The sequence below is a fragment of the Dipodomys merriami genome, unplaced genomic scaffold, assembly GCF_024711535.1.
Source record: "Dipodomys merriami isolate MVZ:Mamm:240054 unplaced genomic scaffold, mDipMer1.0.p SCAF_44, whole genome shotgun sequence".
NCBI lineage: Eukaryota > Metazoa > Chordata > Mammalia > Rodentia > Heteromyidae > Dipodomys > Dipodomys merriami.
This window is the reverse complement of record NW_027206002.1, coordinates 2,587,501-2,615,493: the sequence shown is the minus strand read 5'-3', so window position 1 is coordinate 2,615,493 and position 27,993 is coordinate 2,587,501. Positions and strand designations below refer to the sequence as shown.

The following is a 27,993-nucleotide window of genomic DNA, read 5'->3' as shown; positions in this document are numbered from 1 at the left end:
ACTCCATGTTTTAGAAGTGTTTGTTTACATTCTTCTCCCTGGTTCTTACTAGCTTGGTTTCTAATTTTAGGGTGGAGATGACCATTGTGAGGAGAGGAATTTGAAGAGGAACTGATTTTTTTTCTGGTAGTGTTCTAAATCTTTTCTTCTTTTTTCTTTTAAATCTTGAAAATACAAACTGATAACTCTCCCCTTTTTATTTTATGCACAACAAAAATGTAACTGTAGCTGTTATGATAGCCATTTATCCACCCAATCTGAATTAATATCATACAGCTTTTTCTTCTCTTGCCTAAGAACTCTGTTGTTCAGATTCTTTGATTTGGAATTATAAAGTCATCTCCTCTCTGCCTGCTTCTTTACTTGAAATAATTACTGAGTGGGTAACATATCCTGCCACATGATATACGCTGTACTTACTGACCTCAGCCCTCTGAGAGTCACAGTTAGCTAACTCCTAGAATGCTCAAGCTTTCCAGTGTGAGTTTTGTTATATTGGAGTTTGAACTCAGAGCTTCATACTTGCTAAGGAAATACTCCACCACTTCTGCCAATACTCACTCCTTTTTGCTTTATTTTTTAGGTAAAGGTATTCCTTTTTTTGTTGAGCCTAGATTTTGATCCTTTTGCTTATACCTCCCATATAGATAGCTGGAATGATAGGCACATACCACTCTGCCTAGCTTTTCATTTCTTTTTTTTTTGGGGGGTCCGGTCGTGGGGCCTGAACTCTGGGCCTGGGCGCTGTCCCTCAGCTCTTCAGCTCAAGGCTAACGCTCTAGCGCTTGAGCCACTGCGCCACTTCCAGCTTTTTTTTTTTTGCTTATGTGGTGCTGAGGAATCGAACCCAGGGCCTCAGGCATGCAAGGCAAGCGCTCTACCACTGAGCCACCTTCCCAGCCCCTAGCTTTGCTTTTTTTTTTTTTTTTGTCAGTCATGGGGCTTGAACTCTGGGCCTGGGCGCTGTCCCTCAGCTCTTCAGCTCAAGGCGAGCGCTCTACCACTTGAGCTACAGCGCCACTTACGGTTTTCTGGTGGTTTATTGGAGATAGGAGTCTCACGGTCTCTCCTGCCCGGGCTGGCTTTGAACCGAGATTCTCAGATCTCAGCCTCCTGAGTAGCTAGGATTACAGGCATGAGCCACCAGCGCCCGGCACCCCTAGCTTTTCTACTGAGATGTTGTCACAAAGATTTTTCCTGAGCTGGCCTTGAACTGCAATCTTGAGCTTCACCTCATCAGTAGCTGGAATTATAATGTAAATATATGTAAGCCACTATGCCAGCCTGACGTAAATTCTTTTTGTTTGTTTATTATTTGTTGTTGGTCATGGGGCTTGAATTCAGGACCTGGTCGCTGTCCCAGAGCTCTTTTGCTCAAGGCTAGCATTCTACTGCTTGAGCCATAAGGCCACTTCTGGTTTTCTGGTGGTTAATTGAAGGTAAGAGTTTCCAGGATTTTCCTGGCCTTGCTAGCTTTGAACCACAGTCCTTAGATCTCAGCCTCCTGAGTAGCTAGGATTAGCGTGAGCCACTTTCACCTGGCTCCAAAAAAGGATTTTACTGTCTTGTCCATTTTTCTGTTGCTAACTGAATAACACAAACTAGATAGTTTATAAAGAAGAAATGTTTATTCAGCTCACAGTTCTAGAAGCTAGACTTAAGCCCAAGGATCTGTAGCCAGCATCTGCTTAGTTCTGGGGAGGCCTCCTGCTGCATATAAGCAAGGCGAAGGGGATAAGAATATAGTTTAGTGGTAGAGTGCTTGCCTGGTGTACATGAAGCCTGGGTTCGATTCCTCAGTACCACATAAACAGAAAAAGCCGGAAGAGCCACTGTGGCTCAAGTGGTAGAGTGCTAACCTTGAGCAAAAGAAGCTCAGGGACAGTGCCCAGGCCCTGAGTTCAAGGCCCAGGATTGGCAAATAGATAAATAAATGAAATAAATAAAAATAAAAACATGGTGAAGTACTTCATATGCTAGTTTAAGTCTCACTTCCATTTCTAATAAAACCATTAATGCCATCACGAATGTTCTACCCTCATTACTTCCTTTAATCCTAACTACCTTCCAAAGTCTCCATTCCCAAATACCTGGATGCTGGTGAATGAACCTAGCATGTCACACCTAATGGCTAGGCAATTGCTGTTGCACTTGGCTCTATCCTCAGCTGACATATGAACTTCTAAGGACTGTATTTAAATTAACTTGATTTTTCCTCTCTCTCAAAATTAATAAAATTTGTCTAAGTAGTGTTTTACCAGACTAAGTAAGCTGGTTTTGGTATGTACTAAAACTGGTTCTTATAGCTGGTTTTTTGTTTTTTGTTTTTTGTTTTTTTTTGTCAGCAGTGGGGCTTGAACTCTGGGCCTGGGCGCTGTCCCTCAGCTCTTCAGCTCAAGGCGAGCGCTCTACCACTTGAGCTACAGCGCCACTTCCGGTTTTCTGGTGGTTTATTGGAGATAGGAGTCTCACGGTCTCTCCTGCCCGGGCTGGCTTTGAACCGCGATCCTCAGATCTCAGCCTCCTGAGTAGCTAGGATTACAGGCGTGAGCCACCAGCGCCCGGCCAAAATACAAGTGGGGCTTTCTTTTTTTTTTTTTTTTTTTGTCGGTCGTGGGGCTTGAACTCTGGGCCTGGGCGTTGTCCCTTAGCTCTTCAGCTCAAGGCGAGCGCTCTACCACTTGAGCTACAGCGCCACTTCCGGTTTTCTGGTGGTTTATTGGAGATAGGAGTCTCACGGTCTCTCCTGCCCGGGCTGGCTTTGAACCGTGATCCTCAGATCTCAGCCTCCTGAGTAGCTAGGATTACAGGCGTGAGCCACCAGTGCCCGGCTTCTTATAGCTGGTTTTGTATGTACTAAATACAAAACCACAAGCAAAACATAATCTATCACAATATTGTAGTACCTTTTATTCTCAAAAAAAGTTTAATTAGAATTAATAGCTGAGTACACAAATTATACCTTTCTAACAGACTCACTGTTAGCTGTAGTAACTACTCTCTTTCAAAGAAATTGAGTGGTTCAATAGCTATAAGTCTGTCCATACCTGTTGTATTTCTGTATTTGTCCATTCTTACACCAGTATCAAAGATTGTCAATTTCTGCCAAAATGCCTTTTAGAATTTGATAGGAATTGTTTTAAATCTTTATATCAATTAGAAGAGAATGGATATCCTAACAATATTGAGGCTTCCAATCTAAAAGCCTGATATAAAGCCTATTTAGATCTTAAATTTCTCTTAGATCTTAAAATTCTCATATTTTATTGTGTGCAATATAGCAATCTTATACACAGTTTGCTAAATTAATTCCTATGTATTTTCTATTCTATTGAAAATGGCTTTTTTTGGTGCCAGTCCTAGAGCTTGAACTCAAAGCCTGGGTGCTTTCCCTGAGATTTGTGCTGAAGGCTAGCACTCCACCACTTGAGCCAAGCTCCACTTCTAGCTTTTTTGGTGCTTAATTGGAGATGAATCTCATGGACTTTCCTGCCTGAGCAGGTTTCAAACCTCAATCCTCAGATGGCATTGCTTTTTTGATCACACCTTCCAATTGTTTGTTGCAAGTGTGCAAAAGTAAAATTTGTTTTCTATATTGGTCTTGTATCGTGAGACCTTGCTAAATTCATTTATAGGTTGTAGTAGGGTTTCTTTCCCTCCTTCCTTCCTTCTTTACATGCATTCTTCCTTTCTACTCTGTCCCCTTCCTCCCTTCTTTCATCCTCTTCTTCACCTTACTTTTCTTCCTCCCCTGCTTCTTATGTATATTACATATTGATTTATTATACAAGTTGAACATCCCTAATCCAAAATTCAAAATATTCCAGAATTCAAAACTCCTGAAGCACTTACACTATACTAAAACTTTCAGAATTTAAAACATCTCAGGGTTTGTGACTAAGGATGTTCAGCTAGCATTGTGTATGCAAATAGAGAAAACAAAATCTGTAAATCTCTCATATATAAAACACTTGTAATTCCAAGCCTTTTGGATAAGGGATGAGAACCTGTTTAGGCCACCATAACATCTGCACAAACAGTTTTACTTCTTCCTTCCTAGTGTTTGTGCCTTTTGTTACTTCTTGTTTTCTTTTCTTTTTTTTTTTTTCCCCTTCAGTCATGGGTGCTGAACTCTGGGCCTGGGCACTGCCCTTCACCTTTTCAGCTCAAGCCACAGCGCCACTTCCAGCTTTTTCTGTTTATGTGGTGTTGAGGAATTGAACCCAGGGCCTCATGCGTGTAAGGCAAACACTCTACCACTGAGCCACCTCCCCAGCCCACTTTTTCTTTTCTTTTTTTAAAACTTTTAAAAAAATGATTCTTTTTCTTTTATTAATCTTATGTGGTACCAAGAAATCGAACCTAGGGCCTCATGCATGCTAGGCAAGCACTTTACCACTGAGCTACACTCCCTGCCCCACTTTTTCTTTTCTTATTGTACTAACTAGGACATGTTGAGTAAAAGTAGGGAGAATCCTTTTTTTATTTTTTCAATATGAGAGGATAACTATTCATTACTTTTTCAGGAAGCATGCTGTTAATTGTAGCTTTTTTTGGGGGGGGGGTCCGGTCATGGGGCCTGAACTCTGGGCCTGGGCGCTGTCCCTCAGCTCTTCAGCTCAAGGCTAGCACTCTACCACTTGAGCCACAGCGCCACTTCCGGCTTTTTTCTTTTTGCTTATGTGATGCTGAGGAATTGAACCCAGGGCCTTGAGCATGCAAGACGAGTGCTCTACCACTGAGCCACCTTCCCAGCCCTAATTGTAGCTTTTAGGTAAAAGACTTTTATCAGATGGAGATATGGTCTTTTTATTCCTATTTTGTGGGAGCCTATCATTGAGTGAGTGTTGAATTTTGTCTAATACTTTTTTCTATATCCACTGAATTCTTAGAATTTTCCTCCTTTGTTCTGTAATGTGAATTTCATCAACTGACTTTTTTTTCCTTTTTTTGTAAATTTATTTATTTATTTACATTTTTTGGGGGGGGGGCATCTGGTTGTGGGGCCTGAACTCTGGGCCTGTGCGCTGTCCCTCAGCTCTTCAGCTCAAGGCTAGCACTCTACCACTTGAGCCACAGCACCACTTCTGACTTTTTTTATTTTTTCTGCTTTTGTGGTGCTGAGGAATCGAACCCAGAGCCTCATGCATGCAAGGCAAGCACTCTACCACTGAGCCACCTTCCCAGCCCCTAAATTTATTTTTTAAATTAAAAAAAAACTTAATTGTTACTATAAAGGTGATGTACAGAGGAGTTAGTTACAGTTACATAATTCAGGTAAAGTGTACATTTCTTTTTGGACAATATCATTCCTTCTCTCCCAAGTTCTTTTTTTAAAAATTTCTTTATTGTGATTAAGTGATCATGTAAATTTCATAGTATTGTGGAAAAGTGATACTTAGCCAAAGTCAAACACATTTTAACCTGCACAAGGTGAATTGTCATGATCATGATCTCTAAAGCTTATGAACTCTACAAACTTTGACAATACAACTATTTTTTTCCAAATTGGATGATATGTACATTTCTTTCCTTTCCATCAATCGGTATTTGAGTGTCAAAACAACCCTGCACTTCTAGAATTAAATTCCATTTGATCCATTTTGTAAAAAATCTTCAATAAGCCGGGCACTGGTGGCTCACATCTGGAATCCTAGCTACTCAGGAGGCTGAGATCTGAGGATCACAGTTCAAAGCCAGCCTGGGCAGGAAAGTCCATGAAACTCTTATCTCCAATAAACCACTAGAAAACTAGAAGTGGCGCTGTGGCTCAAGCAGTAGAGTGCTCGCCTTGAGCTGAAGAGTGCAGGGATAGTGCCCAAACCTAGAGTTCAAAGCCCCACGAGCGACCAAAAAAAAAAAAACTTTAATAAATTTATTGTTATTAAAGAAGTGATGTACAAAGAGATTACAGTTACATAAGTCTGGTAAAAAGCCGGGTGCCGGTGGCTCACGCCTGTAATCCTAGCTACTCAGGAGGCTGAGATCTGAGGATCACGGTTCAAAGCCAGCTCAGGCAGGAAAGTTCGTGAGACTCTTATCTCCAATAAACCACTAGAAAACTGGAAGTGGTGCTGTGGCTCAAGCGGTAGAGTGCTCGCCTTGAGTTGAAGAGCACAAGGACAGCGCCCAAGCCCAGAGTTCAAGCCCCACGACTGACAAAAAAAAACAAAAAACAAAAAACAAAAAACATAAGTCTGGTAAAGAATACGTTTCTTCTTGGACAATGTCACCCTTTCCCTCTTTCTCTCCTAGTTTTTCCCTCCCGTCTCTACCCACAAGTTATATAGGTCATTTTCCAGTGTCCAGTGAATACCACTACTGCATTGTTCACCCTTTCTCCCTCCATTTCTTTGCCCGATTACCAATCCAGACAGGTAAGTGAACAAACAAGACAAGAAGAAAAGAAAACCAAAATAGCAACAAAGAAAAAAATCCTCATTTCCATTTCCTAGAGTTCATTTTGATAGATATTATTTTATATGATCAGATGTACATAGGTATTGCACCTTTGTGTTCCTCTCCTAAGAGTATCCTCGTTGGTTTCACTGTAATTTGATCCTTTTTGTGTATTGTTGGAGTCAATTGATTAGTATTTAATTAAGGATACTAACATTAGGTTAATGAAGGATTCCTGTTCTTTTTTTTTTCTTTTTGCTGTCCTTGCATGACCTTTCATAATCTTTATTAATGAGATACATAACATATCTTGAAAAATATTTTAGCTTTGTTATAGTTAAATTTGTTAACATCATGCAAAAGTCCATATGTTAAAGGATTTGTTCTGTTGGAAGTCTGTGGCACTAAGGATGGTGATAGAACCTTTAGGAAGGGGCCTACTGAAAGGAAGATAGATGGTTGGTCGTATGGCCTTTAAGGCGATATTAAGCAACTGGGCCTATCCTATCTCTGTCTCTCTGTCTCTCTCTCTCTCTGTCTCTCTCTCTCTTTTTCAGTCAGTCGTGGGGCCTGAACTCTGGGCCTGGGCGCTGTTCTTCAGCTCTTCAGTTCAAGGCTAATGCTCTACCACTTGAGCCACAGCGCTACTCCTGGCTTTTTCTGTTTATGTGGTGCTGAGGAATTGAACCCAGGGCCTCATGCATGCAAGGCAAACACTCTACCATGGAGCCACCTTCCCAGCCCCTCTTTCTTTTTGTTCTTCATAAGGTAAAACAGGCTTCCTCTGTCATGTGTTCCTATTATGGTGAACTGCCTTGCCATAGGCCAACTGACCATGGTCTGAAGCCTCCAAACTATGAACCAAAATAAGCTTTTCCTCTTTTTGACTTTATTATCTCAGATATTTTCACACAGTAGCATAAATCTGACTAGTACATCCTTCTATTTCCTGATAGAATATATGTTTAGGATTGATTTTATTACCTTCAGGGCCTGGGCCCTGTCCCTGAGCCTCTCTGTGCTCAAGGCTAGTGCGCTACCACTTGAGCCATAGGGCCAGATTTTTCTGAGTAGTTTATTCGTGATAAAAGTGTCACAGACTTTCCTGCCCTGGCTAGCTTTGAACTGTGATCCTCAGATGCTAGTCTCCTGAGTAACTAGGATTACAGGCATAAACCACTGATGCCCAGCCATTATAATTTGTTTTCTATTTTCCTTTATTTTTCTTGGAAATTCTATATTGAGGTTTATCAGTTTTGCTCTGTGTGTGTGTGTGTGTGTGTGTGTGTGTGTGTGTGTGTGTGTGTGTGTGAGAGAGAGAGAGAGAGAGAGAGAGAGAGAGAGAGAGTGTGTATGTGTATGTGTGTGTGCACATCTTTCCTGAGGCTTGAACTCAGCCTCGGTATTGTTCCCAAGAAATATCTTAATCAGCTTTGAATTTGTATTTGAGAAACATCTCAGAGGGCCAACAAACAGCACCATTCTAACAAACATCTTATTCCAATATAAAAGAGAATAGATTTATTCATTCTAATTTTGAAACCTGAAGACTTAGAATTCCCAGATAATTGATTTATAGCCATCTGGAAGAAAGGTAGATAACAATCAGTATGAATTTTTTATTTTATCTGGCTAGTTTCTTTTAATAATTGAGTGAACTCTGGAAACAACAGGAAAGCAAGAGATAGGAGGTCTGTAATTCGTAATCAGTATATGGACTTGGTTCTTAGATCTCTCTTCTGTCTGATCTAAACTCACAGTTTATACAATGGTAACTGAAATTTCTGTGGACTTGGCCCACAGGCTCCAGACTCTGATTTCCAATTGTCCATTCAACAGCTTCATTAAAACAAGAAGACAAAAAAAGATGTAAGTGGTATCTCAAAATTAAGGTCTCTTTCTTCTCCACTTCTACCTGCTCCCTTCCATGCTTTCCACATCTTCATTGAGGGCAATTCTATTCTTCAAGTGCTCAGCAGAAGAATCTTAGAGTGATTCTCTTCTCCTCTCCCTTACATCCTGATTTATTTTTTTAAGTATCTCCAGTATCTAACCACTTTAAACTCTCCATTGGTAGTCACACTAGCTCTTGCCTGGATTTTGCAGAAATCTCTAGACTAATCTCTCTGCTTTCACCCTCCTTCAACTTTCAGTTTCCTAAGATACATGGCCTGGGTAGTTCCAAACTGCTCTGCCCCAGCCCCCCAATCCCCTTAGTGATTTCCCACTTTATCTAGAGTAAAAGCCCCAGACATAGTGGTAGAGTGTTTGCCTAGCATTCATGAGACTTGGGTTCAATTCCTCTGTAACACATAAAATAGATAGATAGATAGATAGATAGATAGATAGATAGATAGATAGATAGATAGATTGATTGATTGATTGATTTAATAAAAGGAAAAACAACCATTTAAAAAAAAGCTCTATTTCTGGGAACTGGTGGCTCACACCTGTACTTCTAGCTATTTGGGAGGCTGAAATCTGAGGATCACGGTTGGAAGCCAGCCTGGGCAGGAAAGTCTGTGAGACTCTTATCTTCAAAAAAAAAAACACTAAAAAACCAGAAGTGGTGCTGTGGCTCAAGTGGTAGAGTGCTCACCTTGAGCTGAAGAGCTCAGGACAGCACCCAAGCCCAGAGTTCAAGCCCCACAATCAAAAAAAAAAAAAAAAAGATTAGAACTCCCCATTCTTTTTTTTTTTTTTTTTTTGGGTCCGGTCGTGGAGCCTGAACTCTGGGCCTGGGCGCTGTCCCTCAGCTCTTCAGCTCAAGGTTAGCGCTCTACCACTTGAGCCACAGCGCCACTTCCGGCTTTTTACTTTTTGCTTATGTGGTGCTGAGGAATCGAACCCAGGGCCTCGAGCATGCAAGGCAAGCGCTTTACCACTGAGCCACCTTCCCAGCCCTGGAACTCCCCATTCTTATTCCTCTTTCCTGCCTTATTTTTTTCACATGGGATTTTCTTGCATTTATCTTGCTTATTGTGTTCCTGCACTAACAGATTCCATAAAGGCATGGATTTAAGTGCTTTCTCACTGTTGTATTCTCCATGCTTAGAATAATGCCTAGCATATATTGACAGTAACATCTTCCTTGCAAAAAATCTGAAAAGAATAACATATGGTTATAATTTTACTGGTGGGTTAGAATGGTCTCTGTAGCATGCTAGGGTTTTTGTTTTGTTCTTTGAGACTTAAGTCTTGCTATAGCCCAGGCTGACACTGAACTCCTGGCCTGAAAAAGTCTTCCTGCTTCAAACTCCTGAGTAGCTTGAGTTACAGGCATGTACCACTGTGGATCACAGCATGTTTGTTATACGTACACAGTAGCTAGTATGTGGTCTATAGGCCCCTTTTGAACAAGAGTATAAAGTTGCTTTCTGAAGTTCTCTTTGAAGTCAGATAGCCCAGGTGTCCTCCAGAGGGAGCCCGAGTTCCAGCTGGAGCTAGCCCCTGCCTGGTTTAACAGATAACAAGTCATTTTCTGTTGGACCAAACTTGTTTATGGGGATGGGATACTAATATATCACACTTTCCTCTCCAAATCCTCTAGATGAGAGATGCAATAAAAATACAAGGTAGGAATTGGACTTCCAGACACATGACTCCAAAGTCTTAGGATATTTCAAACCAAGCCCTAGAATATTTATACATGTTCCAGGCAGCATTTACTCTTGGTTGTCTCCTCTGAGTAATTTCTTTGAGGCTACTAATTATTACACTGAACAATGTTATTAAAATATTAAAAGCATCTGATGCCTCATGAAAAATAAGATTTATTATAGAATAATCCTGCCATTAGCAGTCTTCTTTGGATAGTAATTTAGTTTGAAATTTTCCTTTAGTTTTCCTGTTTTCCAAAGACCATTTGGTGGCATCAGAATATTTGTTGAAACTATATAAATTCCTAGAGATTATTTTAATAAGTGTGGTTTTTTTTTTGGGGGGGGGTCCAGTCGTGGGCCTGGGCAGTATCCCTCAGCTCTTCAGCTCAAGGCTAGATAGAGCTTGAGCCACAGCGCCACTTCCGGCTTTTTTCTTTTTGCTTATGTGGTGCTAAGGAATCAAACTCAGGGCCTCAGGCATGCAAGGCAAGCGCTCTACCACTGAGCCACCTTCCCAGCCCCAATAAGTGTTTATTGAATGAATATTCCATTTTATTTTTGGTTGGTCATGGGCCTTGAACTCTAGGTCTGGGCACTGTCCCAGAGCTCTTCAGCTCAAGGCAAGTGCTCTACCACTTGAGCCATAGTGCCATTCCGATTTTCTGGTGATTAATTGGAGATAAGAGTCTCAAAGACAGCACCACATAAGCAAAAAGAAAAAAGCCGGAAGTGGCGCTGTGGCTCAAGTGGTAGAGCGCTAGCCTTGAGCTGAAGAGCTGAGGGACAGTGCCCAGGCCCAGAGTTCAGGCCCCATGACCGGACCCAAAAAAAAAAAAAAAAAAGAGTCTCAAAGAGGGGGAAGGGAGAAGGGATGGGAAGGGGAAACAAAGGAGGAGCACTCTACCACTGAGCCATCTTCCCAACACCAGGTTATTTTTTTATTATTAAAACATTCTTAAATAAAACGTGTAAGAAAGGGTCTGTAGCAATTTCTCAGCAGATTTACCTGTGCTGATAGGATTTCTGCCACTTGGTCCCTGTGTTTGATCCCCAGCACTGCAAAAAAATAAAAATTATATATATATATATATATATATATATATGAATATGTAGAATTACAGTGCTTGACCACATTAAAACAAGAAGTAGGAGCAGGGCTGGGAAGGTGGCCCAGTGGTAGAGTGCTTGCCTTGCATGCATGAGGCCCTGGGTTCGATTCCTCAGCACCACATAAGCAGAAAAATCTGAAGTAGTGCTTGTGGCTCAAGTGGTAGAGCACTATCCTTGAGCTGAAAAGCTGAGAGATAGTGCCCAGGCCCAGAGTTCAGGCCCCATGACCAAAAAAAAAAAAAAGTAGGAAAAAAAAGTAGGAGCAGGTGAATACAGTGATATGTTCTAAGATTTTAGCATTATCAGGGAAATAAAGAACATAGTTATTTGTATTAAACTCAGACAAGTCAAAGGTGCTGATAGAATTCAACCTACAGTAAGTCTGCCTTATTCATGTTCATTACATGTAGTTTTGAACAAGCATAGTAAAAAACAGTAAGATTTTTTGTTGCATTATTGGGGCTTGTTCTCAAAGCCTGGGCACTTCCCTTGAGCTTCTTTTGCTCAAGGTTAGCACTTTACCACTTAAGCCACAGCTCTAGTTCCAGCTTTTTGTGGCTAGAGATAAGAGTTTCACAGATTTTTCCTGCTCAGGCTGGCTTCAAGCTCTGATCCTCATATCTCCGCCTCCTGAGTAGCTAGAATTACAAGTATAAACCACTGGCACCCAGCAAAAAAATAAGATTTTAAAAGCAAAACTTTAATTCCTGTGTGTGCACTCAAGAGCTCAGTTAATGCACAGTCAGTCCTGTGCTGTGGTCAGTTGTGTTTAAATCACCATGTGTTTGCTGAGTGATTTCCTCTTTCAATTTTCTGAAAATCCTCCTCCTAAAAAGAAAATGATACCCAGAAAACAATGTAAAAGTTAGTGTGCTTAAAGGTTAAAGTAAATTTTTTTTCTTTTTTTGGCGGCCATGGGGCTTGAACTCTGGGCCTGAGCACTGGCCCTCAGCTCTTCAGCTCAAGGCGAGCGCTCTACCACTTGAGCTACAGTGCCACTTCCAGTTTTCTGGTGGTTTATTGGAGATAAGAGTTTCACGGGGGCTGGGAAGGTGGCTCAATGGTAGAGCGCTTGCATTGCATGCATGAGGCCCTGGGTTCGATTCCTCAGCACCACATAAGCAGGAAAAAAAAGCTGGAAGTGGCGCTGTGGCTCAAGTGGTAGAGCGCTAGCCTTGAGCTGAAGAGCTGAGGGACAGCACCCAGGCCCAGAGTTTAGGCCCAAGACCGGACCCAAAAAAATTTTTTTTGTTGTTATAAGGCAGCATGTCTTTAGCAGAAGTTGTGTGGCATTATGGGAAAAATAAGCATCTACAGTACAGCACTGAACTCTATGCATCCTGAACATGCATGGTTTTTCATAGCTGTGGTCTCTTTAAGGCAGAGTCAGGTATGATGATATAGGTACATGAAAGACTTTGGAGAAGAGAGAATACATATGGAGATGGAGGTTGGCTGGTTACTGCTGATTTGTATCTGTGTCTTGTAGAGGGATAATAAGAGACTTAAGGAGTTAAAAGCTAACTGAGTCCTGCAGGGCCTTGATGTCTCACAAAGAAGCATTTATCTCCTAAAGTGGAAGAGCAGACTCAGCTGAATAGTAGGGTGAAGATCTAATTGTTTTATAGAACTTCAGAGGCATCCGAATACCTAGCAGGCCTATCATACAAACCACCCTTGTGGGAGAAAGAACTCTAAAGTGCAGAATAGGGGCATCTAGTTGGATACTGCCAAGAATGCTGTCTCTGCAACCTTTGAATCTTCTAGGCTTAACAGAAGTGTCCCAGTTTCACTTATAAGAACTAACATTTCCACTTTCTTGGATGCTGCTGCAGGTTCACCTCAATAACTGTTCTGACTTTTCCCCACTGCCAGGTCCAGTAACTTAGGTTAAACTCTAAGTTGAAAACATTCTAGGCATGGTAAGAAAAAAAAAAAGGGGGACACCAAGATTCACAAGAATAGTTTGTATGTCAGCAAAAGCCTTAGAATTCAATTTTTAGGGTGTTTGACCAGAGACTGGATTGTTCTATTCAAAGCTACTAAAAAAATCTATTGGGGCTGGGAAGGTGGCTCAGTGGTAGAGTGCTTGTCTTGCATGCATGAGACCCTGGGTTTGATTCCTCAGCACCACATAAGCAGGAAAAGCTGGAAGTGGCGCTGTGGCTCAAGTGGTGTGGAGCACTAGCCTTGAGCAGAAGAGCTGAGGGACAGCACTCAGGCCCGGAGTTCAGGCCCCATGACGGACAAAAGAAAAAAAAAAAAGGGTGGGAATGTAGCTTAGTGGTAGAGTGCATGCCCAGCATTCATGAAGCCCTGGGTTCCATTCCTGAGTACCACATACACAGAAAAAGCCAGAAGTGGTGCTGTGGCTCAAGTGGTGGAGCGCTAGCCTTGAGCAAAAAGAAGCTCAAGGACAATGCCTAGGCCCTGAGTTCAAGGTCTGGGACTGACAAAAACAAAAATACAGGGCTGGGAAGGTGGCTCAGTGGTAGAGTACTTGCCTTGCATGCTCGAGACCCTGGGTTCGATTCCTCAGCACCACATAAGAAAAAAGTCAGAAGTGGCTCTGTGGCTCAAGTGGTAGAGTGCTAGCCTTGAGCTGAAGAGCTAAGGGACAGTGCCCAGGCCCAGAGTTCAGGCCTCACGACCGGACTCCAAAAAAAAAAAAAAAAAACCAAAAAGTCAAATAAAATAAATATTAAAAAATTCATTGATTTTTGGCACACTTTCTCAGGACATGGAATTTACACCCTAGCAAGGGTCTTAGGGGGAGTATGACAGATTCACTAGTAAGGTGGTTTTAAGAAGCCTGACAAAAGATATGGCCAGTACTCAGAATATTGTAAATGCCTGGATTGCCCTTATAGATGATAAAGGAGAGAATAAGGAGGTTGAGGGAAATAGACATGGTAGGATAGATGTACTGTTTAAACCAGATGTCTAAATGGATCTAGAGGACAACCTTCATTCACCAAGGCCATTACCAAAGTCCTGGTGAGCTGGGGGCTGGACACACACCTGATACCCTCACTTCAGGGTCAGCTCAAACCAGAAGGATTGTGGTTCCATGCCAGCCTAGGCAGAAAGGTGACAATACTCTATCTAAACAGGAGTGGGGCATGGTGGTGGATGCCTGTCATCTGAGTTATAACAGAAAGCCTAAAATAGGAAGATCCCAGTCTAGACATGCCTAGGCGTACACAGGCTGGAGGGTAACATTCTGTAATTCATAGCCTCATGTAAGACCAAAAGGGGAAATAGATAGAGGTACCTTTAAAGAAAACTAAAGCTGGGCACTGGTGGCTCACTCCTGTAATCCTAGCTACTCAGGAGGCTGAGATCTGAGGACTGAAGCTAGCCCACGCAGGAAAGTGTATAAGACTCTTAGCTCCAATAAACTACTGAGAAAAAAGCTGAAAGTGATGCTGTGGCTCAAGTAGTAGAACAGTAGCCTTGAGCACAAAGAGACTCAGGGACAGCATCTAGGCCCTGAGTTCAAGCCCTAGGACAGGCAAAAAAAGAAAAAGAAAGGAAGGAAGGAAGGAAAGGAAGGAAGGAATGAAGGAAGGAAGGAAGGAAGGAAGGAAGGAAGGAAGGAAGGAAGAAAGGAAGGAAGGAAGGAAGGAAGGGAAGGAAGAAAAGAAGGAAAAAAGGAAGAAGGGGCTGGGAAGTGGCTCAGTGGTAGAATGCTTGGCTTGTATGCATGAGGCCCTGGGTTTGATTCCTCAGCACCACATTAGCAGAAAAAGCCAGAAGTAGTGCCATGGCTCAAGTGGTAGAGCACAAGGCTTGAGCTGAAGAGCTGAGGTGATAGTGCCCAGGCCCAGAGTTCAGGCCCCATGACAGAAGAAGAAGAAGAGGAGGGGGAGGGGGAGGGGGAGGGGGAGGGGGAGGAGGAAAGTATAGTTGGATTAGGGAAAAGAAAACAAGGTAAAAAGGAACCAGTAAGTAGAAGATGAGGAGATATGAATAGGGCTATAAAAAGAGAATAAAATATATGAATATGAGAGCTTGTCTAAAAACAGGAAGTTCCAAAATGGAAATGGGAAGGTGAGGGGCAAATCAGAAGGATTATGATACGATTTGTGCTAAGATATATTTGATGGAGTAAAGTAAGTTAGAAGTTAGAGGACATTTTCTGGGTAAGAAGGGTTTTTACATGGTAAAATAAAGGTTTGCCTTAAAGCAAGATTTGTTCCAAAAGGGAAATAGATAAGGACAAAACTAGAAATAGACAGATAGGGACAAAAACAAAGGAATATGGAAGGGCTTATGAGAGGGAAGTTATAAGAAACTTGGAAAATTTACTCAGCGCTGTCTTGGTAAATCTGTTGAAGGTCAAGGGAGATGAAGATATGCATATTCTATGTTTGGTGACCCTCTCCCTCCTCCCCAGAAGTAGAGTATATCATGAGATAGAATCCCCTCTCCTAACCCCCACTATAAGTTAGAGGAATGGATTGAAACTAATGACATATTTCTTAAACCAGGCTTTATATTCTGCTTTTAGAAAAATTAAAATTTCTGTTGAAACACCTTAAAATTAATCTTTATATGGTTAATGCATTTATTCATCATTGCCACCATAGTTAAGACTCAACAAAGAGTATCAGTGTAAGGTGGCCACACTCTGTCTCCTTTCTTTCTTTTTTTTTTTTAGAAAGGAAATGAGATACTGACTCTACTCCCCAGAGGCCAAACTCTTAGATTTATCTAATGAAAGTTGCTGTAACAAAAGTCAACTGTTATTAAAGATGATTCTAAACATTTTTTTAAAAATCCTCTAGAGATTAATCTTCTGTTGTTGTTGTTAATTGTAGGGCTTAAACTCAGGGCATGGGTGCTACCCCTGAGCTCTTTTTGCTCAAGGCTAGCACTCTACCACTGAGTCATAGCTCTGCTTCCAATTTCATGGTAGTTGATTGGACTTTCATGTCCAGGCTGGCTTTGAACCTCTATCTTCAGATCTCAGCCTCCTGAGTAGCTAGAATTACAGGTGTGAGCCACCACCAGCTTAGAGATTAATTCTTTTTTTTTTTTGCTTATATTAACTTATTGTCATTATTAAGGTTATATACAAAGGGGTTACCATTTCATAAGAGATTAATTCTTAAAGATGTCTGTTTTGATATTCAAAGAGGCCACCTGTCATAATTGTGATACTGTTTCTCTCTCTCTGTCTCTCTGTCTGTCTGTCTCTGTCTCTGTCTCTGTCTCTGTCTCTCTCTCACTTGTGCAATACTGGACTTGAATTCAGGGCCTAGGCACTGTACCTTAGCTTTTTTCATTCAAAGCTAACACTCAACCACTTACAGCTATTGGATGGTTAATTAGAGATAAGAGTCTTAGACTTTCCTTCTTGGGCTAGCTTTAAATCACAAGTGTCAAATCTCAGTCTTTGGAGTAGCTAAGATTATAGGCCTAAACCACTGATGCCGGGCAAGGCCTACAGGTCCTGCTCCTTCTTCATCTGACTTTTGGTCACAATGAACGTAGGTACTGGATCCAAGCTGTCAAGGAGTTTTCAGTGGTCCTGGAAATGGTTGCCATTGTGAGAGACTCTAGTGAGATTGACGGCATTCTGAAACAAAAGAGGCATTTCCTGGGTATAATCTAGGAACTGGATCTGGGAACTCACAGGTACAGGGGAGTTCCAGAGAATTAGAGTAGTTATGCTCACCAATTTTTGTCTTTTTCTTTTTTCTCTAAGGCCCAGAGCAAGACTAAACAAGAAGGTAGTATTATTAGCATTCCTGATGATTCTCCTTTAGGATGTATAGTAAAGAGATGAAATTTTGAAAAACTTGATTAGAAATTTTTTTTCTGCAGTATGGTATGGCCTCTATATTAATCATAAAAATAGAGAGATTTGAAGCTGGGTGCTGGTGGCAAATACCTGTCATCCTAGTTACTCAGGCGGCTGAGATCTGAGGATCGCAGTTCAAAGCCAGCCTGGGCAGGAAAGTCCATGAGACTCTTATTTCCAATAAATCACCAGAAAACCAGAAATTGTGCTGCAAGTAGTAGAGCACTAGCCTTGAGCCTGAAGAGCTGAGCAGGCCCAGAGTTCAAGCCTCACAACCAAAAAAAAAAAAAAAAAAAAAAAAAAAAAAAGAGATCTATAGATCTGGTCTATAACTGGGAGTCTGAAATTTAATACAATTTCATTAGACTTTTTTTGGTTAGTTGTGGAGCTTGAACTCAGGGTCTGGGCGCTGTCCCTGAGCTCTTTTGTTCAAGGCTAGTGCTTTACATCTTGAGTTACAGTGCCACTTCCAGTCTTTTGGTGGTTAATTGGAGATAAGAATCTCACGGACTTTCCTACTCAGGCTGGCTTTGAACTTCGATCCTCAGATCTCAGCCTCCTGAGTAGTTAGGATTACAGGAGTTAGCCAGTAGTTTTTTTTGTTTGTTTTTTGTTTTGTTTTTGGCAGAAAAAAGGTCTAAAATCCTATGTGTGTGCAACTTTTTGTGGCATTATATCAGAGCACTAAATTGTTTTTAAATGTAAAATCCATCATGCTCCTGCATCCACATAGTAAAATCCATGGAAAGATGAGCTGGTGACTCCCAAATTAAACTGTAAATATTTTGATCCCTACCAATATACAGACCACATATACTATAATAATGCAAACTGGTACAGAATGCACCCTATTTCTTGACCATTCCCCCTAAACATAGAGGGCAGTGGACAGCTGCAGATGGATGTGGAGAGATGAGTACAGGTTCCCCTGGAAATGAACTGTTGTCTTCTCTGGGAATGCACTGTTTAGATCTATCTCCAGGAAGGAGAGGGTAGATGTGCTTCTAGGGCATACCCCACACTGTATAATTGCAAAATTCCACCTAAGGGTACAACGGGTTAAAAACTGTAACACCTCACTAGTCAAAGACCAATTTTAAAAAAATGTCTGCCCTACACAGGGTAATAAATACTTAGCAGTATAGCCTGCCAGCAGAGATAGAAAAGGAAATCACAACTACTGCTACTAACAAAATACTGGGCTACAAAAGTGTGACCTCAAATATTTAGAACAACAACTGAAGAGTTTAAATGAGATACCCACATGGTATTTCCAAAAGCCATCATAAGGCTGTTGAATAAAATGGCAGTGTTGGAGGTGGGCCCCCTCCCTATAAGTTCTTAGTCAGGGAGGCCCTAAGGCCCTTTGTACACCATAATGGCTATTGCCACTAAAGTTGGTTGTACACCAGAAATGGATGGCAAGTTCCTATTGCTGAAGAGACTTCTTCACATGCTCTGGTTATATGACAAAGAGAAATCAAGCTGGGACCAAATTGGAAGCTGCTTCATCATTGGTTAGTATTCATAATGCCAGAGGGCACTAAGCAGGCTACCAGGGAAAATTGTCCCCAGTGGTCCCATGTGTTACTCCATCATCATCATTCACTGTAGGATGTGTCCACTGGTGCAACATTTACTAGTGTGGGTACAACTGCCCACATTTTTCTAATTGGATCTTAAGCCTGCTCCATAGAAGGGAAGCCATATTTGGTCCTGTATGTCAAAACAAAATCTATGGCTAAAAGAGTCAGGACGCCACTACTATTGTTGTATTAAATGATATCTTATCATGCCCTTTTGGATTTTGCTAATGCTTGCTTTAGTATTCCTTTAATCACTGAGTCTCAGAACCAAATCACATCTGCCTGGGGTGGACAAGAGTACTTCTCCAAGGTTTCCTACATACAAAGTTCCATCATCTGCCATGGGATGATGGTTCAGGACCACAACATTAAAAAGCATTAAAGGATATTCAACTGCACCTAATAAGTAGGAGATGGAAGATCATTCTCACAAAATTACAGCAACCACAGTGGCAACCCACAGCAAATCCAACTACTGGGCTTCAAAAATTTCCCCTGAAAATGCTATATTCCAGAAGATAAACATCAACAACAAGAACCCCTAAAACAGGTTGTTGCATCATTCCCTTCCCCTACCTTAGTTTCAGTTATCAACCACCAGCAAATAGCAAAGAGAAAATACAGACCCATTGGTAGGGCCAGTGCCACCATTCAGCAGAAAGTAGTTTCTGAAAAAGGTATACAGCCCTCTTTAAATCATAAATGACCAGATGCTGGTAGCTAATGCCTATAATCCTAGCTACTCAGGAGGCTGAGATCTGAGGATCACAAATCAAAGCCAACCCAGGCAGGAACGTCTGTGAGACTTTTCAATTAACCACCAGAAAAATGGAAGTGTCACAATGACACAAAGTTGTAGAGCACTAGCCTTGAGTGAAAGAGCTCAGGGACAGTGCCCAGCCCCTAAGTTCAAGCCCCACAACTGGCCCCCCCCCAAAAAAAAAAGATTGTAAGGGTCCACACTCCTTACATGAGGAGTGATATACGGGGTTAGCCAGAGAGTTATGAAGTCTATGGCTTGGATGTTGATAATACCCTGAACTGCTGATGTTAATGAAAGGACTTGTGACATATAGCAGGGTTTTGCTGACCCATAGCTCTCACCAACTGAAACATAACAGTACTAAACTGGCCATCCAAAGCCATGAACTCCCACCACCTGAAATGCAAAAAGGGGAGTTGATGACATACAGCCCACTCCTCAGAAGTTAATGGAACATTAATTTTTCATTACCAGCCATCCCTATACCAAAAGACAACAATAAAATCTTGAAGCTGCCCAGTCCTACTCCTGTGTCTCACACCTGTAATCCTAACTATTCACGAGTTGGAGATCAGGAGGGTCATGGTTGCAGGTCAATCCTGGACTAAAGGGTTTAGAAGACGCCAGATCCTGGCAGCTTATACCTGTAATCCTAGCTACTCAGGAGGCTGAGCTCTGAGGATCATGGTTCAAAGCCAGCCCAGGCAGGAAAGTCAATGAGACTCTTATCTCCAATTGACTACTGAAAACCAGAAGTGGAGCTGTGGCTCAAAGTGGTAGAACTCTAGCCTTGAGCAAAAGAGCTCCAGGACAGTGTCCAGACCCTGATTCAAGCCCCACAACTGACCCCCAAAAATGTTCAGAAGATCATCAATAAAAGCTGAGCATAGTAGTATGTGCTTTAGGATTGTGGTCCAGGCTATCTTAGGCATAAATATGAGATCCTATTAAAAGGAAAAACATAAAGCACAAAGGGCTGGGAGCATGGCTTAAATTGTAGAGCACTTGCCTGGCAATTATAAGACCCCCAAGTTTAGGGGCTGGGAAGGTGGCTCAGTGGTAGAGCGCATGCCTTACATGCCAGAGGCCCTGGGTTCGATTCCTCAGCACCACATAAGCAAAAAGAAAAAAGCCGGAAGTGGTGCTGTGGCTCAAGTGGTAGAGCGCTAGCCTTGAGCTGAAGAGCTGAGGGACAGCGCCCAGGCCCAGAGTTCAGGCCCCATGACCGGACCCAAAAAAAACAATAAGACCCCAAGTTTAAACTCCAGTAATGACAAAAAAAAAGTTGGAGATTTTAGGATCGCCAATATAGCACACTCTCTTGGAGAATGCACTTTTGCCTTTCTTGCTGCATTTTGCTTTGAATTAATAAACTGGCTCCTGCTTAAATCTCCAGTGTCCATCCTTGAATTCTTTTCTCTGATGAAACTATTGTCTTTCAGGCCCTGGAACCAGTAACCAAAATCCAGTGACAGAATCAAACACAGCATAGCATCCAACCCCTTTTGTGCCATGGAATTTACTGGTAATATTAATAAGATCCTAAAGAACCAGCCTCAAAGAACACTGAACCAATCTTTTTTTTTTGGTCATTTGTGGAACCTGAACTCTGGGCCTAGGTGCTGTTCCCCCAGCTCTTCAGCTCAAGGCTAGCGCTCTACCACTTGAGCCACAGCACTCACTTCCAGCCTTTTCTGTTTATGTGGTGCTGAGGAATCAAACCTAGGGCCTCAGGCATGCAAGGCAAGCACTCTACCACTGAGCCACCTTCCTAGTCCCGCCCCCCCCACTCCCCCAGTCTTTATATTCACAAGTTAAGTGGCAGTTCAGAAGAAATATATGGAACGGATGGCATGCCTTTCTTCAGGTATATAGCATGTGCGTTGAAATCAGAAACCTTGGCATGGATCTCTATCCTCAAAAGAATTTGCAGGTAGCCATCTATGTAGCAGAAGAAGCCAAGGCAGTACTCTCAGATTTGACATTTGGGATGGCCCGGGGGGGGGGGGGGGGGGAGGGGAGGGACCAAGAGCATGAGCATTTGCTCAAAGAGACTGGAATGAAGGTCTAGATATAAATAATAAATTGACTTTGACCCACTTTCTCAGATTGTGGGTTTTAACACCCTCACAAGAACCTGAGGGGATATGGCAGATACACATGGAAAAATATAGGCTCTAGGAAGCAGGAGCAGTTCTATTTACCATTAGTCCCAACTAGGGAATTTTTAAATTGCACATCCTTGTATCTCTGGATTTTGAAGAACTGGGGAGTCCCTGATGTCCAAAAAGAGTTACATTCTTGCTAGAGGCCACAAGCAAGAATAACATTTAACTAAATTACAATTGCCATGACATCTTGGATTCCTTGTGCATAGACAGTAGCAGGCAAGAGAGAAGTCACCTTACTGGTAGGGGTAGTTTGCCTATTGATGAACAGGAGCAGGTAAGACTGCTATTAGGCGGATGGAGTGGCATATGTGTTTAACATAATTATCCAAGTGTCTCCTGATATTGCCTTGTACTCCTGGTAACTGAGAATAGAAAACTATGGCAACCTCAGACTGAGAATGGCATGATTACCAAAGTGATACCTGTGAGGAATGGAATCCAGAATGAATGAGTGGTGGAGGTAAGAGAGAATGAGGACCAGTTGCAACTCTGAGATCAACTTCTATAATAAGGGCTGTAAGTTTGTCTGATTGATCTTCTTTTCTGAATTTTCCCCTAGGAAGAAAAGACAATAGGAATCATGGAGGAATCCTCTTCAAAATTTGAGAAGTAAATCTCTTTGCTGCAAGAGACGAATAATATTTGGTGGCCTCCAAAATGTATACTACTTAGATCTTGATGCAGAGCTTAATTGACTGGTCTCAGCTGCTGGACTCTTGAAATTCATTATCACATTTGAGTAAGGTCCGGATTTCTCATGTGTTAATCTCTGCTAAAGACTTGGGTTTCTGAGGCCTAAAAAGGAAGTCTTGTGCTTCAGAAATACAGCATGCCCTCTGCCTTCCTTCTGTTCAGCCTTTCTTTCTTCTCATAAGAATCAGACCTGTGTTGCAATCATAAGATTTCTAGCATCCTCTGGCTCCCTTTTCATTTTTCCTTACAGCATTTACTTTAATAAATCTAGCAGATCCCCTCCTTGGCTCTTGCTTTTGGAGTATCCAAACTGACAAAATGTACCTAGTGTGAAATTTACAAAGCCAGCCAAAGCAAGTCTTCCAAGGGTCTGTAAGCCAGATGCTTCTTAAGGATGTCACAGTGCTTGGAGAAAACCAAGTTTGTTCTTTTTTTTTTGGGGGGGGGAGGCGGGAGCAATCATGGGGCTTGAACTCAGGACCTGGAGGTTGTCTCTGAGCTCTTCAACTCAAAGCAACTGCTCTACCACTTGAGCCACAGCACCACTTCCAGTTTTCTGGTGGTTAATTGGAGATAAGAGTCTCATGGACTTTCCTGCCTGGGCTGGAAATCATGATCCTCAGATCTCAGCCTCCTGAGTAGCTAGGATTACAGGTGTGAACCATTCGCGTCTAGCATGTCCCTTAACTTTTTAACTCAAGGCTGGTGCTTTGTCACTTGAGCCACAGCCCCACTTCTGGCTTTTTTGATGGTTAATAGAAGATAAATTTTCTTAGACTTTTCTGTCCTGACTGGCTTTGAACTGTGATCTCAGGATCACAGCCTCCTGAGTAGGTAGAATTACAGAGGCTGGGAAGGTAGCTCAGTGGTAGAGTGTTTGCCTTGCATACATGAGGCCCTGGGTTCTATTTCTCAGCACCATATAAGCAGAAAAAGCCAGAGTGGCTCTGTGGCTCAAGTGGTAGAGTGCTAGCCTTGAGCTGAAGAGCTGAGGGACAGCGCCCAGACCCAGAGTTCAGGCCCCACGACCAGAAAAAAAAAACCAAAAACACAGGTGAGCTACCAGCACCCAGATGCAAAAGAATTCAGTAGAGATCCCAAAAGGACCATACTTTAGTAATAGAGGTAAACTACCTTAGAATACAGACCATTTAAGATCTGCTTTTACAAAGCTTACAAATTCCACTTATGGGCCAAGGCAAGTCAATTTCCTGTCAAAAGAAACTTTATAGGAAATTTGAAAAAAAAATCTTAACAATTATTTAATAGTATATGCCTACCATCTAACAACAAAAAATACTATACTTTAGAACAACACAGAAACATTATTCATGACGAATATTTAAAACCACTTAATAGAAATGAATGATGATGAAATTAGCAGGCAAGGACTTCAGAACAAGGACTTAAAGGACAAGTGAACGTAATGAGCAAAAGAATACTAAAAAGGTTTAAATGGGGGGGGGGGTGTTTGAAGGTCTAGCTCAGGTGATAGAGCACCAACCAATGAATGGAAGCAAGCTTCAGATAGCAAGTTCAAATATTGGTCTTGGAAAAGGAAAAGAAAGGATTTAAATGGAACTTCTTCTAGAGTTAAAAACATAGTTTGACATGAAAAGTCACTGAACTGAGTTCAGAGATTAAATACTATAGTAGAAAATATCAGTAACGTTAAGACATAGCAATATAACCAGTCCAAATTAGAGGATCGAGAAAGATTGGAATAAAATGAAAATGAAAGTAAAATCAGAACAATCTTAATCTAACATACATGTAATTTCCCAGAAATCAAGGAGATAGAGGAAAGGACAAAATAAAATTAGCTGAAATGTCAAATGTGAAGAAAAGTATAAATTCTTCTACCCAGGACAGGGCAGTAAGCTTCCAAAAGAATAATAAAAACAGAGAAAAAAATTACTCAATTTGCTAAAATCCAGAGTATACAATATAGATCACAAGAGAAGGAATATTTATTTATTTATTTATTTATTGTGCTAGTCTGTGACTTGAACTCAGGGCCTGGGCACTGTCCCTGAGATTCTTTTTTTCAAGGCTAGCATTCTACCACTTGACCCATGGTGCCACTTCCAGCTTTTTCTGTATAGTTCATTAGAGTCTTCAGGACTATCCTTTAGGGCTGACTTTCAACCACGATCCTCAGATCTTGGTGTGAGCCACCAACTCCTGGTAAGAAGGAGTCTTCTATGCCACAGGAGGCATATGGGAAAGCACTAGGGTTAGGAAGTGGGGTGAAGCCAGTTTGGACTTTGATCTTCCCACTTGTACTTTCCCTCATCATTGGTTGAGACAGAGACTTCTTGAGATGGAGACATATTTTTGCCCAGGCTGGCCTCAAACTCAGATCTACCAATCTTTTCCCTCCCAAGTTGTTAGAATTACATGATTGAACTACTGCATCTGAGTAATGTCTTTTTTTTTTTTTCTCTGAGACAAGATTTTAATATGCGGCCCAGGCTGTCCTTGAACTTGTTACATAGCCCAAGCTGGCATAAAATTTTCAATCTTTGTACCACAGCCTTCCTAGCACTAGGATTAAAGGCATGTTCTACTCTTATCTGGCTCATCACTATCCATTCTTTTTGTTTGTTCCTTTTTTTTCAGTCTTTTTTTTTTTTTTTTCAGTCGGGTCCTGGGGCCTGAACTCTGGGCCTGGGCGTTGTCCCTCAGCTCTTCAGCTCAAGGCTAGCGCTCTACCACTTGAGCCACAGCGCCACTTCCGGCTTTTTTATTTTTGCTTATGTGGTGCTGAGGAATCGAACCCAGGGCTTCAGGCATGCAAGGCAAGTGCTCTACCACTGAGCCACCTTCCCAGCCCTCTTTTTTTTTTTAATTGGTAGTGGGACTTGAACTCTGAGCCTGGGCACTGTCCCTCAGCTCTTCAGCTCAAGATGAGTGCTCAACCACTTGAGCCACAGCACCACTTCCAGTGGTTTATTGGAGATAAGAGTCTCATGGGCTTTACTGCTCTGGCTGGCTTTGGACCACAATCCTCAGATCTCAGCCTCCTGAGTAGCTAGGATTACAGGCATGAACCACCCATGCCTGGCTTCAGTCTTCTTGACATCTACTCTTAGTTGAAAGAAAGAAATATCAATTTAACTAGAAGTGGAAGAGAATTTGATGAATCTGAAAGAGGGAATCTATACAGAAGCCCTAACTATATAGCCATATTTTAATGAGTGACTCTAAAAATCGGTAAAAAGATAAGGAATCCTGCAGCATAAACCAATGCAACTGAATAAAAGAGTCTAAAATAAAACCACCCAGGCACAGAAATTTGACATTTGACAGAAGTGGCATTTAAAGTAGATTAGGAAAAGCTAGATTATTAATAAAGGGGGACTGGGACAATTGGTAACCCACACAGAAAATGAAGAAGGAAATTCTTGTCTCAAACCAAACACAGAAATTCCTAATGTAACATAAATGGAAATGGAGAAAGATGAAAGATTTTAGGAGGAACTCTAGAATATCTTTTTTTTTTTTTTTTTGGTGTGGGGCTCTATTGGAGTATGAACTTAGAGCCTTGATCTTGCCAGACACTAAACCATTGAGCCACACATCCTGTTCTAGACTATCTTGAAAACTTTGGAGTAGGTACATATTTCTTAAGGCAAAAAGAAGAAAATGAACTATTTTAACAACAGAAAAATTAGGCCTACCTGTTTATCAAAATGAACTCCAAGAAATGGAAATGAGGATTTTTTATTAAAAGAAAAATCAAGACTAGCAATTCCAGGAAATGGAAGCATATTTTTTTTTAAATTTTATTTTATTTTATTTGAGAGCATACTGTACAGAGGGGTTACAATTACATTGGCAGGATAATGCATACATTTCTTACCAAGCATTGCAGCCTCCTCCTTTTGGAAGCATATTTTGTTGTTGGTAGTGGTGGTGGAGGTATTTGTTTTTGCTTCGGGTTTTTCAGGGGGGAGGGAGGAGTCAAAGGAGCACAGAAAGGGAGAGGGGAAGGGTAAACAAATGTAATCATGCTATTTCATGGACACTATATGAAAAATTATCTATGTAACTTGAGGGCAGGGCTGAGAGTGGGAAAGCAAAGGAAGAGGTTACATTGTCCAAGCAAAAGAAATGTATTCATTACTTGACTTATGATATAGTATCTCCTCTATACAACACCTTCATAGTAACAATAAAATTATATTTAAAATAAAAGGGCTGGGAATGTGGCTTAGTGGTAGAGTGCTTGCCTAGCATACATGAAACCCTGGGTTCCATTCCTCAGTACCACATAAACAGAAAAAGCCAGAAGTAGTTCTGTGGCTCAAGTGGAACAGTGCTAGCCTTGAGCAAAAGATGCTCAGGGACAGTGTCCAGGCCCTGATTTCAAGCTCCAGGACTGGCAAAAAAAATAATTATAATAAAATAAAATAAAATTAGGACTAGCCAGGAGCCAGTGGCTCATATTTAAGAATCACATGGTGATGCTAATATATTATCTGACTATATGCAGAATTGAATATATTTTAAAACATACAATGATTACATTATAAACAAATACAAGAAATAATAAGCACAAAATCCTCATAGCTTGTGTCTGCTGTGAACATGTTAAAAGCAAATGTGGACCTTAAATAGTTCTTCTAATGCTCTTTTTCTTAAATTGATGGCTCAAAGAAGTTTGTTTCACTATTATGCTTCACAGAAGTCAATTGTATTTTTGTTAATATATTTTTATAATAAAAATATTTTTGTGAAATCAAATTTTTAAGTTAAATTTGGTAGTATATGCCTGTAATACCAGGACTCAGGTGATCAAGATCATGAGTTTGAGGTTAGCCTGGGCTACATAGTGAGATCTTACTCAAAAAGAAAAGGTGTGTTTTGGCTCAGTGGTAGAGCACTTGCCTTGCATTCATGAGGCCCTGGGTTTGATTCCTTAGCACCACATAAGCAGAAAAAAAAAAGCCGGAGATGGTGCTATGGCTCAAGTGGTAGAGTGCTAGCCTTGAGCTGAAGAGCTGAGGGATAGTGCCCAGGCCCAGAGTTCAGACCCCACGACCGGACCCAAAAAAAAAAGGCATGTTTTGTAAGCAAGGAGAGATGGGCATAATTCTTAAATGTCAATGCAAGAAATGTTGGACTCTTACCACATTGATACAAGTGATTATCCACATCTTACTTTACTTTTTAGTTTGAATTTTATGTGTTATTATGTAATACATCCAGACTATTAGAAAAAAAAAAGAAGGGGATCTGGGGGTATCATCAGTTGCTCCTGATTAGAACATGTGAAGCCTTGGGTTCTATCTTTGTCCTTAGCATGGAACAGAGAGAAAAAAAGAGAGAGAGAAAGAGCCAGGTGCCAGTGGCTCATGCCTGTAATCCTAGCTACTCAGGAGGCTGAGATCTGAGGATTATGGTTCAAAGCCAGCCAGGGCAGGAAAGTCCATGAGACTCTTATCTCCAATAAACCACCAGAAAACCAGAAGTGGCGCTGTGGCTAAAGTGGTAGAGTGCTAGCCTTGAGCTGAAGAGCTGAGGGACAGCACTCAGGCCCAGAGTTCAAGTCCCATGATGGACAAAAGAAAAAAAAAAGAGTAGGGGAGAGGAAAAGGAAAAGAAAGGAAGGAAGAAAGGAAGATGAAAGGAAGAAAGAAGGAAGATGAAAGGAAGAAAGAAGAAAGGATATTTCTTGGAGATACTGGGACTTGAACTCAAGGCCTCATCTCCATGGTTTTAATTTCATACTCACTGTGTGTCAAGATCTCCTGTGCTTTCTTGTCTTCTATTCAGGCTCTTTTCCATCAGAGATGGGCTACTGCAGTGTGGTGCCCTTTACCAGCCCATGGTGCAGACTTTCTAATGTTGGTCT

General features: G+C 41.5%; 1 protein-coding gene across 11 annotated transcripts in view; it reads left to right on the top strand.

Annotated features, from left to right (window-relative positions):
* Positions 1 to 22,378, top strand: part of Cdkl3 (cyclin dependent kinase like 3) — a 48,977-nt gene extending 26,599 nt beyond the window's left edge. For 3 of the 11 annotated variants that reach the window (XR_011366346.1, XR_011366340.1, XR_011366345.1), the window contains exon 14: positions 71 to 353. Coding sequence is in view for 3 of the 11 variants with exons in the window: in XM_069993769.1 (XP_069849870.1) it covers positions 71 to 81 (11 nt within the window). In the remaining 8 variants the exon portion in view is untranslated. Of the gene's footprint in view, positions 1 to 70; positions 354 to 1,344; positions 1,366 to 8,202; positions 8,269 to 21,999 lie in introns of those variants that run through there. The other 8 variants (XR_011366342.1, XR_011366344.1, XM_069993765.1 and 5 more) reach the window with 5 other exon arrangements.
* Positions 22,379 to 27,993: the final 5,615 nt, after the last annotated feature.